The sequence below is a fragment of the Triticum dicoccoides genome, chromosome 4B (assembly GCF_002162155.2).
Source record: "Triticum dicoccoides isolate Atlit2015 ecotype Zavitan chromosome 4B, WEW_v2.0, whole genome shotgun sequence".
In the NCBI taxonomy this organism is placed as follows: Eukaryota; Viridiplantae; Streptophyta; class Magnoliopsida; order Poales; family Poaceae; genus Triticum; species Triticum dicoccoides.
Genome location: NC_041387.1, coordinates 230,795,705 through 230,807,874, shown reverse-complemented (window position 1 = coordinate 230,807,874; position 12,170 = coordinate 230,795,705). Strand labels below are relative to the sequence as shown.

The 12,170-nt window shown below is 44.1% G+C and overlaps 1 protein-coding gene across 3 annotated transcripts; it reads left to right on the top strand.

Annotated features, from left to right (window-relative positions):
* Positions 1–5,646: 5,646 nt before the first annotated feature.
* On the top strand, positions 5,647–11,367 carry LOC119295855 (probable galacturonosyltransferase 6). Of its 3 annotated transcripts, XM_037574301.1 has the most exons (8): positions 5,647–5,798; positions 5,950–5,990; positions 6,103–6,141; positions 6,601–6,836; positions 7,202–7,559; positions 7,991–8,509; positions 9,466–9,754; positions 10,829–11,367. In XM_037574301.1, the coding sequence occupies exons 1-7, from the start codon at positions 5,690–5,692 to the stop codon at positions 9,739–9,741; spliced, it is 1,578 nt and encodes a 525-aa protein (XP_037430198.1). In that variant the 5' UTR covers positions 5,647–5,689; the 3' UTR covers positions 9,742–9,754; positions 10,829–11,367. The 3 variants fall into 3 exon arrangements, with proteins under 3 accessions (XP_037430198.1, XP_037430199.1, XP_037430197.1); XM_037574302.1 differs by lacking the exon at positions 10,829–11,367 and having other exon boundaries at positions 6,605–6,836; positions 9,466–10,051; XM_037574300.1 differs by lacking the exon at positions 10,829–11,367 and having other exon boundaries at positions 9,466–10,051.
* Positions 11,368–12,170: the final 803 nt, after the last annotated feature.

The following is a 12,170-nucleotide window of genomic DNA, read 5'->3' as shown; positions in this document are numbered from 1 at the left end:
TGCTTTGTTCCGGTTCTCTATTAAAAGAAGGCCTTATATCCCTTAGTTTTCACTAGGACCCCGCTGCCACGGGAGGGTAGGACAAAAGATGTCATGCAAGTTCTTTTCCATAAGCACGTATGACTATATTCGGAATACATGCCTACAGTACATTGATGAACTGGAGCTAGTTCTGTCCCACCCTATGTTATAGCTATTACATGAGGAATCACATCCGACATAATTATCCATCACTGATCCAATGCCTACGAGCTTTTCACATATTGTGCTTTGCTTATTTACTTTTCCATTGCTACTGTTACAACTACTACATAACTGCTATCTTTACTTTTGCCACTGTTACCATTACTATCATATTACTTTGCTACTAAATACTTTGCTGCAGATACTAAGTTATCCAGGTGTGGTTGAATTGACAATTCAACTGCTAATACTTAAGAATATTCTTTGGCTCCCCTTGTGTCGAATCAATAAATTTGGGTTGAATACTCTACCCTCGAAAGCTGTTTCGATCCCCTACACTTGTGGGTTATCACCCGCCTTGCAATGCCGAAGACAATCTGCGCGCCGGACTCATCGTCATTGAAGCCTGGTTCAGGGGCTACTGAGGGAGTCCTGGATTAGGGGGTCCTCGGACATCCGGACTATATGTTTGTGCCGGACTGTTGGACTATGAAGATACAAGACTGAAGACTTTGTCCCGTGTCCGGGTGGGACTCTCTTTTGCGTGGAAGGCAAGCTTGGCAATTCGGATATGTAGATTCCCTTCTCTGTAACCGACTCTGTGTAACCGTAGCCCCCTCCGGTGTCTATATAAACCGGAGGGTTTAGTCCGTAGAACAACAATCATAATCATAGGCTAGCTTTTAGGGTTTAGCCTCTATGATCTCGTGGTAGATCAACTCTTGTACATATCATCAAGATCAATCAAGCAGGAAGTAGGGTATTTACCTCCATAGATAGGGACCGAACCTGGGTAAACATTGTGTCCCCCGCCTCCTGTTACCATTAGCCTTAGACGCACAGTTCGGGACCCCCTACCCGAGATCCGCTGGTTTTGACACCGACAGCCACACCCTACGGGGAAGGTTATGTAGCGTCGTCGCGCCTTGAGGACGCACAGCCGCACTGCGAGCCCAGATCGTGGCTGAGGACCATGGTGATGCCTTGCCGTTTGCAGCCGCTGCCGTTGCCAGTTCAAACAATGCATGTTCGTTTTTATGTGTAACAATTGATGCCCGCATGTGAGGGGAGGGAGCCAAGGGGATCGACACATGAATCAATAGATGGGTAGCTTGGCAATTAGAAGTGGAATTTGACTGGATATCAGCCCTAGATAGGGAGATGGTTTCCTGCAAAAAGATAAGACGGTTAGTGTCTACAGTTGGACTACAAGATGCATCTCTAGCAGGTACCCCATCACAAGAGGCGGACTACGAATGGCATATCTTGAGGACGATAGGGACGACCACATGTGGAGAGAAAGAATTGAGAAAAAAGAACTCCACCTCATCACCTCCATCTACACTTACCGAAATGAAGACAGTAGGGGACTCGATAAAAGGCAAATTGGCCGAGGTGCACCAGCGGATTTTTTGAACCGGTAAATTCATCGGAGATGGGAGACCGGCGGCCAGAGCCAGAGGAGTGAGCAGTAGGAGAAAATCTAAGAGAGCCGTCAGAGGAGGACCGGTAGTCAGGGCGGACCAGGAGAATCAGACTGGTGATCATGCCTGCCGGAGAGACGACGCCAAGAAGTGGAACGTGTCCCAAGATATCCCCGGAGAATTACATAGGGGATCCGGGCCGGCGCTGTTGCCGGATGGCCATGAGATGAAATATCCGCCGCCGCGACGAACATAGAGCGGAGGCTGACCATCAGTCCTCCCGGAGGGGCGTTAGACGGGAGCCTGGTCGCCGCGTTGAACACAGGAGGGAGTCGAGATAACAGTCCTGCCCGAGGGGTGTGAGACGGGAGCATGTCCGCCAAGCCGGACAGCCGGCGCGGTAGGCAGGAGACTGGATCCCGGCCGCCGCGCGGGATGTACAGAGGGGAAAGGAGGTGATTGGTTTGGGCTGAATCTGGGAGATATATGGCGTGGGCAATAGTGAGGAATCCTAGAGACTTCGTTTTTTTCTTTCAGGAAAAAAATTGGTGGGCTTGAGTGGGACTGCATGAGGTGTGACGTGGCTGTATCTGATTGGATGCTGACGTATCTATGCTTCATGTTGAGATAAATCAAGTAGTGGTGTGAACTTTTTAAGTATATAGAATTAGTTAACTATTACTGTGCTAATTAACAAATAACTAAAACTAATTTTAACAATATGGACCGCCTTGCAAAACTACATTCTCTCTCCTCCACCTAGATAAATTTCTGACGTGGTAGTCATTATACATACATTTTTGAGGGGTAATAGCCAATTTATTCATCAAAGACCACAGTTTGTGGGATACATCTTAGGTTGTGGGGTTGGCCAAACCAAACGTGGCGCCCCGGACCTAGCGAAAGAGCGAACTTGGCTAAACTATGTGCTTCAACATTGACAGCACGACTCTCGAAAATAAAGTTACATTGAAACTGCACTGACTTAAGATTAATCTCCCTAACTACTGCTCCGTAGCTACCCTTGCTCCCAGTAAGAATATCTGAGACAACTTGCTTTGAATCACATGGAATGATAACATCATGGGCGTTGAGATCTTCAGCTAGGGCCAAGGCCTCCCTGCATGCTATGTCTTCAAGGGCCACAGGGTCATCAATCCCGTCGAGAACAAGAGCCGCACTGCCCAAAAATTGTCCAGAACTATCCCAACAAACTATAGCTGCCGAACCACCTCTTCCCTTCCGCACCGCGGCGTCAACATGTATTTTGACAAAATCGGGAGGTGGTGCATTTGGTTGCTGTTGTACATTGGCTGGTGGTGCTCGCACTTGGTCGGCTGAAGATGGCACCTTGATGATCTCCAACTCCCCTATGAACCTGTTAATGAAGGAGAAAGTTGCCTGAGGGTATTGGAAGATGCCCTCGTGAATGGCCTTGCGGCAGGCCGATCATATTGCCCATAAGGTGACCGATAGCAGGACAAATTTGTCATGTGTCATTGAATCCATCATGGTGACCAACCACTAGGTTCAGAATTAGAGACCAGATTCTGAGCCATATCCTCATCAACCAAGGCCCAAGTGCATCTCGACGTGGTGCAGCTGATCAACGAATGTCTCCATGAGTCAGTCACCCCACAAAAACCACATCCCGATGAGTCAGCCATGTGCCTCTGCGATCTGATATCTTCAGTTGGTAACGAGTGCTTGGATAGCCTCCAAAGGAACATCCTAACTTTAGCTGGAACCTGTGTTTTCCATAGTTTCTTCCATGAGCTAGATTCTGTAGCTAACATTGATGTCCCCGGCGTCCCTTCCAGCCACGCCTCCCTCCTCTATTTTATTGCCACTAGCAGGTTGTACGTCGTCTTAATAGAAAATAGATCATGCTTATCACAATGCCAACTCCAAAAGTCCTGGATGGGTCGCGTACACAGCGGGATCCCCATAATGACTCACGCGTCCATAGGCAAGAACACCTCCTCCACCCGGTCCTTCTTCCATGTTGCGGTGGTATGATCAATAAGCTCGGAGACTAGGGTCATAGGATCAGTAACACGACATCCATATGGCCTCATATTCTCCTCTCTAGGGAGCCATGAGTCATTCCAAACATCAGTAGATGCACCATTGCCTATCCGCTTGATCAAGCCTAACTTGAGCGCGTCCCTTCCTTCAATAATCGGTCTCCATATTTGGCTAGGGTGTCCTCCCAGGTTAGCTTGCAAGAATGAGGAATCAGGGTAGTAGATGCTCTTAAGAATACGAGCACTTAAAGTCTCCGGGTTTTGTAGCAGGCGCCATGCCTGTCGGGCTAACATTGCAAGATTGAAGAGCTCAAAGTCCTTAAATCCAAGACCACCCATCCACTTGGGTTGCGTCATTGTCTTCCAAGAAACCCAATGAGGCTTTCGTCTCCCGTCTTTGCTTCCCCACCAAAATTTCCTGATGAGCATATTCAAGTGTTCGCACAACCCTCTTGGCAATTTAAAGCAAGACATGGAGAAGACTGGAACTGCCTGAGCCACAAATTTCACTAAAACCTCCTTCCATGTTGTTGATAGGGTGCTTTCAAGCCAACCCTGAACTTTGCTCCATAAACGATCCTTGAGGTATTTGAAGGCACTGTTTTTTGACCCACCGATATCAGATGGCATTCCAAGGTACCTCTCACTCAGTGTTTCATTTGGGACATGTAGCACACCTTTTATTTTCAGTCTAGTACTCTATGGAACCCCCTTGCTGAAAAATATAGAAGATTTTGAGAAGTTAATCCGTTGCCCCGATGCTTGGCAATAGCTATCCAGTACGAGGTTCACCTCTGTAGCTCCATCATTGTTAGCCTTGAAAAACAACAGGCTGTCATCAGCGAATAAAAGATGGTTTATCAGTGGCGCCGATGGTGCCACTTGTAGACCATGCATGTTTGATGACTCTCATTTTGATTTAAGTAGACACGAAAGGCCCTCTGCTGCTAACAAGAACAAATATGGAGATATTGGATCCCCTTGTCTTATTCCACGAGATGGTTGAAATTCATCTAGTTTTCTTCCATTGAACATCACTGAAAACTTTATTGTAGTAACAAGATTCATAACAATATTTACCCATATTTCAGTAAAGCCCAGTTTTAGCATGATAGCTCTGAGATAAGGCCATTTAATTCTGTCATAGGCCTTCATTATATCCAATTTTAACGCACATGACCGGTGTTTCTTCGCTCTATTGCGCTTCATGAAATGTAAGCACTCATATGCCGTGATGATGTTGTCAGTGATCAACCTGCCCGGCACAAAAGCGGACCGCTCTTCCGGTATTATCTCGGGTAACATCACCTTCAGTCTGTTAGATATCACTTTTGAAGCAATTTTATAGAGCACATTACATAGACTGATTGGTCGGAATTGTGAAAGTAGTGTGAGATTTTTTACCTTTGGAATCAACACCAACACAGTTTCATTGATGCAAGCTGCTGATTCCGTATCATCAACAATTTTAAGGACTGCATTGGTAACCTCATTCCCGCAAATCTCCTGATGCCTCTAGAAAATATGTGCAGGGTATCCATCAGGTCCCGACGCCTGTGTTGTTTGTTGTTTGGAAGAGAGCCGTCCAACTTAAACCTGGGCAAACGTCGGGCCGGGCTTGTAAAAGCCCGACCTTCATTTCTCAAGCCCGAGCCCGGCCCGAAGCCCAAAATACTCCATATTTTTAAGCCCGAGCCCAGCCCGAAATCAATCCCCAAGCCCGAAAGCCCGGCCCGAATGCTGCTTTTTAGTACGCGCACGTGCAAGCCCGACCCGAAGCCCGAAAGCCCGGCCCAAAATACGGAAAAATTGAAGCCCGAGCCCGGCCCGAACTATCTTTCGGGCTGCGAAACAAAGCCTGAGCCCGGCCCGAGTGTCAAGCCCGGCCCGGGTTTTTCGGGCCGGGTCGTCGGGGCCGGGCTACCCATGCGCGGGTTTAGTCCAACTCGAGAGGAGAACAAAAAGGTTTATAGCGCGCGGGCGGGTTGGGTGGAGGGGTGGCAGCGGCCCGGCGATCCCGTCGCGAGGATTGCGTTTCTCCTCCTCGGGCCGGCGATGAAGGCGGGCGGCGGCGCCGGGAGGAGGGAGGAGGCGGCGCTATGGCTGTGGCTCCTGCTGATCGCGACCGCCTGCAGCTTCGCGTTTCTCCTACTCAATCTCCCTGGTGAGCCTCCCGCTCCGCTCAACCCAATCCCTCTTCGTGCTCATGGTTCGCGATTGCTGTTGAATCGATCGTGGCCTGGCTTATCTGCTTCCCTTGCTTGCAACGACGGCACTGTCTGCGGCTGTGGGTTTAATTTGTTGGATGTGTGCAGGTGGGGAGCGCACGGGAAGGCCCCAGTTGTCCATGAAGGAGGTGAGCAACCCCAATCCAATGCTTTCACTTTCAATCCATTTCACTTCCTTCAGTTTCCTCCTCTTCTTCCGAAATTGTTAAATTCGTGTTCGGTTTTTTGGGGAGGCTGCAGATTGGGGAGATCGCGAGACTCGACGCCCTGCCCGAAGAGGTAATTTGAATTTTACTACATATGCTTGCCTGTGTTTGCATTTGTGCATGAAACACTCTGTAATTGTTTTGTCTTCTTCTTAGCAACACTATCTAATACTTGTTTGGTTTGTATCTCCAAGTAGTTTGGTCGGATGTGTTTGTAGCTTTAGGAAGTTTCGATCTGCTGTTTGTTCCAGTCTATGCCAAGGTAGGGCAGTGTTTGTGTAGAATTTCTGTGCTCTGTGTCTGATATGGAATCATCAATTGCTGGAAATGCCTATGATTTTTTCAGGTAGAAGTAGGTTTGTTGTTTAAAGTGTTTATTATGTTTGATGTTTTCACGGTCCACCATCGGGACTTTCAGTTTTACATGTTTCCGAACCAATTAACAGTATTTCTTTGAATGGGGTTGCACTTTAGACTTATTGATTCAGTAAGTGCACCTGTGAGGAATTGATATTAGTTAGCTTTTCTGCAGATAGAAGGGCAAGCTGATGAAATAGCTGCAGAGGAAGATGAAAGAATCTCCAGATCCTCCCCTAGCACTAAGGAGAAGATATGGATGATGCAAGATCAGCTAATTATGGCCAGGGCCTATTTACAGTTTGCTTCTCCACATGGCAACACACATTTGGTCCGGGAGTTGAAATTGAGGATGAAAGAGATAGAGAGGGCGATAAGTCACTCTAGCAGTGGTTCCCGAGTACCTGGAAGGTAAGCTGTAGCACATCAGAGGCCTGCACAGAGGATTAGGTTGGCCAGTAATTTGGGTAGTTGAGAACATGATACTCCCTCTATTACATAATGTAGTGCCTAAAGATTTTTTTTCTAAAGTCAAACTTAGCAAAAATTTGACCAAATTATTAGAGAAAATTATCAATAACTAAAATATCAAACATATACAATATGAATATATGTCTCATGATGTATCTAATGGTGTGTATTTGGTATCTTGTAGAGATTGATTTTTAGAAAAATCTATGTGCACTACATTTTGGAACGGAGGGAGTAATAGATAGGTGCTCTGATTTCTATTCATGAGTATAGTTTTAGTGATTGAGATCAAAACCATTGTGCAGCACACTGCAGAAAATGAAGGCGATGGAATTGACGTTATCCAAAGCCCAGAGAGCCTACCCACATTGCTCTCACATGGCACCAAAGCTACGTGCAATGACATACAACAGCGAAGAATTGGTCAGAGCTCATCGAAGTGAATCTTCATTCCTTGAGCAGGTGCCTGTGAGGACATCACCTAAAGGACATCACTGCCTAGCACTGCGACTTACTTCAGAATATTTTTCTTTGTATCCTAAGGAACGTGAGTTTCCAAAAAGATCCAGTATGGTGATGGATGACTTCCATCATTATGCCATATTCTCGGACAATATACTAGCCAGTGCAGTGGTTATCAACTCTACGATTGCTGCATCAAAGGTAACACCTTAGATCCTCGGACATTGTTATTTTACATTCTTATGTAGGAATTGTTTGGGGATCTGATATGCTTTATGATTGCAATGCTTATTTTTTTGTGCATAAGGAATGCAGTTTGTGGTCTGTTGCTGTGAGTGTGATCAGTAATATTCGTCTTTCCCCCTTCCTATATCCACTTCTTTATGTTTGTATCGTATTCTGTGTGCAGTTGTGCAGTTATCTATTTTGCAAAACTTGCTATGAGGCATGTGTTTCTTGTACAGTTTTGCTTAAATGATTCATTTACTAATGTGGTTCTATGAACGTGTGCACATGAGAAAAACGTGTCCGAGGACTGCATGATGAATGCTTTGGTGGAACATGTTGGTGAAATTTATTGCATTTTCTTCATGTCTTAACTTCTGTTCCTTTTGACTTATTTTATCTGACAGGATCCAAAAAGGATAATGTTTCATGTTATAACTGATGCATTGAGTTTTCCTGCAATGATGATGTGGTTTCTGACAAAGCCACCAAGTCCTGCCACAATTCAAATTGAAAGCATGGATGAGTTGAAATGGCTCCCTGTTGATTTCAGTTCCAGATTTAAGCAGAAGGGTATTCGAGATCCAAGATACACTTCTGCACTAAACCACTTGCGCTTTTACTTGCCTGAAGTATTCCCTTCTCTGAGCAACGTTCTACTCTTGGACCATGATGTTGTAGTCCAAAAAGACTTAAGTGGATTGTGGCAGGTAGATATGAAGAGTAAAGTAAATGGTGCTCTTGAGACATGCAGTTCTGGCAATGGCTACCATCGATTGGACAACCTTGTAAATTTTTCTGATCCAAGTATCATCAACAAATTTGATGCAAAGGCTTGCATATATGCATTTGGGATGAACATTTTTGACCTTAAGGAATGGCGTAACAAGGGTTTAACTGCAGCTTATGATAAATGGTTTCAGGCAGTAAGTGTGCATTTTTTTTTCTTCTGCGTCACATTAGAAATCGTATCTTAACTATATTCCATGCACTCATTTTGTACAGTTAACATGAAGTATGCATTAGCATGCTGTCCAATTTGGGATAACATTAATTTTACCTTTCCTAGGTCCTTCATTCTCAGTCTTGCTCTTGTACCTTTTAGGCTTTGGCTAGTTAGATTTTCGGTTCTTTCTGGTTTTGTTGGATTACTAGTATAACTTTTGCACCTCTTGGTGTTCTTCTTCGCGTTTTGCCTACTGTTGGAGAAAAGAAATTTTTTAGAAATTGGCTAAGTTTGGCCTACTGTTTTTAATTATTTGGCACAATTAAAACTGGAGTGCAATATTAGGCAACACTACGACAGCCAATGGAGAAACTGACTTGCGTACTTTTCTTAAAAAAGTAACTGATGGGTTCCGAGGAGATGTTGCCTATAAGTTGATGTTTCAAAGAGTTTTGGTATCTTGATTGATACTGGCCCATCTCATTTTCTTTAGTGCCAGAAACTTTGATTGTGCTGTGACTAACTTAGTGGCCAGGTCTACCTCAAGACTTACGCTTGTACCCCCTCACTTTACTGACAGATCTAAATGAAGACTTTTGGGCTGTATGATATTAAATTAGCTTGGATCTTGATGTTAATCTCATGCATGCTACCTGAAAGCTCGTACTTACCCAAATATGGCGCAGCCCAGAAAACAACCCTATTAAACATGGCTGAGTTTGGTTAGTGCTATTGATGTGCAGTTGTATACTTGGCACTTGTGTATTCATTTCCATCATTTTACTTCCGGCAGAAAAGATTTAGTTTGTACTACAAGAATATTTTTGATGGGAGACCATACTGATGAAAACTATTTCTAGTATGTACCTTTAATTTGTAAACTTTTTGTTCTGTTGTTTCTCAACACCTTATTTCTCTTCATCTGCTGATTTGCAGGGCAAAAGGCGGAGAGTATGGAAGGCAGGAAGCTTACCACTGGGGCAGCTTGTCTTCTACAACCAAACAGTGCCTCTTGACCACCGGTGGCATGTTCTTGGGCTCGGTCAGAATAGCAACACGGGAAGAGAAGAAATCGAGAGGGCAGCTGTTATCCACTATAGCGGGAACCTTAAGCCCTGGTTGGAGATCTCCATCCCCAAGTACAAAGAGTACTGGAACAGGTTCCTTGGCTACGACAACACATACTTGCAGCAGTGTAACATCCACAAGTAGAGAGCAATAGAAGGTAAGGAGATTTCACACGATGGCTAGTGAATACGCAGATTTTGCTATAGTGCTAAAATAGTAGTGTGTAGTAAACTGAATAGCTGATCTTATGCATTCTTTTGTAGTTTTACTCCTATATGTCTTTTTCTGTAGTTTTACTCCTATATGTCTTTTTCTATAGTTTTACTCCTAGGTGTCTTTTTCTGTAGTTAAGATTACGCGCCTTTGGCCACTTGTTGAGGCATTTGTAAAAGAAAAGTGAAGATATCCTTGAATAAAAAGGCTATGACTAAACTAACAACACTGAAATTTTGAATGGCGGTGACGGGGAAATCCAACGGCATGAATGGATTTGAAGGAATTTATGAAAAACCGTTCGTGGGCAGAGTACTTATTCTCATGCCCGGTGTCGGAATAATGCTTGAAGAGTTGCGCCTGTGAGACCGAGTACTTTCAGTCAAGCTGTTTGAGGGACAAAGAAATAGATCGATCTGATTGCATAGGTGGGACTGAGGGAGATTGAATCGATTTGTCCGAAGAACAAACAAAAAGTTTTAAAGTTCAGCCCTAGATAGATTGGAGACTTCGAATGCTCTTTGTTCTGAGGGACTAAATAGAACTTGTTCATATTTTGTGATTAACAAGTGAATTGAGACAAGTTTACGAGATAGATAGCTAGGAAGGATGCTTAGGAATTTTTCTTAAATCCAATTGGTCAAAAGAACCATATCAAGAAAGCCACAATTTGAACCTCGAATGGAAAAATATGCAATCCAACATGCTTAGCCAAAAGAAAGAATAGGCAAATAAAACATGACTAGAACATGCACAACCAAACCTAACATCTACCATAGATTGGTCGGTGACAATGTCACCTATATATGAGTAAATTGACTTAGGAGCCAAATGAGAACATTTGATCATAGACCATACTCATTGTTTAAGCACAAAAGGGGTTACCATTTTTAGATTAAGCATTGATTTGTTCACATCGTTATAGTTGCTCTAGTTTAATTCTTAGAGTAAAGCAATGTGATATCCCCCCTAAGAGGGATGAGCTTACATTGGGTTTGTCGTTGACGACTTTGTGTAGTTGTACTTGTTGTGGACGCTCAAGTTTGATGAGGGAGCAATCCATCTGTCTTGATGCACTTTCATATGCTTGGGTTAGCAACACAAGGAACAACAAGGATATCCAATGGACATAAAGTGAAGGTTGCACATGATAATGCCTTTGGATGCATTAGGTTACCTTGTTCCTTTGTGTTAACAACAAAGAGGGTTTGTGACTCCATGAATTAGTGCATGATGTGAAAGTGGTTTGCACTCTAACTCCTTGCTATGAATGAGTATGACAGAATTGGCGGAGTCACCATCAAGAACTCTCTAGTTCTTCTTGGGAATCCACATCAACTCGATGGGAATCCTTGTAGTTGAGGTAGAACTTGAAGAATCGGAGCTCGAAGTAGTTTTAGGGACCCACTTGACCATAGCTCGGGAAGGTTCTTCATACGAGTCCAACTCATCTTGTCGCTTTTCTTCCCTTTTTTGCTTGAGGTCTTGTGAAGCAAGATCATCTTGAGCTTGTGTTCCCTTGAAGGAAGTAGGATCATGTTGGAAATATGCCCTAGAGGCAATAATATTGTATTATCATATTTATTTGTTTATAATTAAGATTTTATATTCTATGCTATAACTGCTATGGTATTGAAATATGCATGTGTGGAATGATAAAAGGTAAAATAAGATTCCTAGTCTTGCCTCTAAGACTAGCTCAAGTGTGATCATGTGTTGTAGGGTGGATCCCTAGTTCATGATCTTTTCACACTTGGAGGTGGGGAAGGAGCAAATCAAGAGAGAAACACTCAATTGACAAAGATCCAATCACACATGTGCTAAATCGACATGCACATACACTACTGTAGGATGCTGCTAACGCGACAATCAGAGACCCTTTGACGAAATTGTGTGCGATGCATTAATCGCAAACGGTGATGTAAAAAAACGGTCAAAAAAGATGCAAAATGTTTGCGATGAAGAATACATCAAACACGGTTCAGATTTTAGTTGAGTGTGCGATGCGGGGCATATGGTTGATCTGTGACGCCCTCGATTCAATCGTACACTAATCATACACGCAAATGTGTACGATCAAGATCAAGGACTCACGGGAGTATATCACAACACAACTCTAGACACAACTTAAAATAATACAAGCTTTATTGTTACAAGCCAGGGGCCTCGAGGGCTCGAATACATAAGCTCGAATACACAAGAGTCAGCGGAAGCAACAATATCTGAGTACAGACATGAGTTAGACAAGTTTCCCTTAAGAAGGCTAGCACAAAAGCAACAACGATCGAAAAGGCAAGGCCTCCTGCCTGGGAGCATCCTAACTACTCCTGGTCGTCGGCGGCCTCCACGTAGTAGTAGAC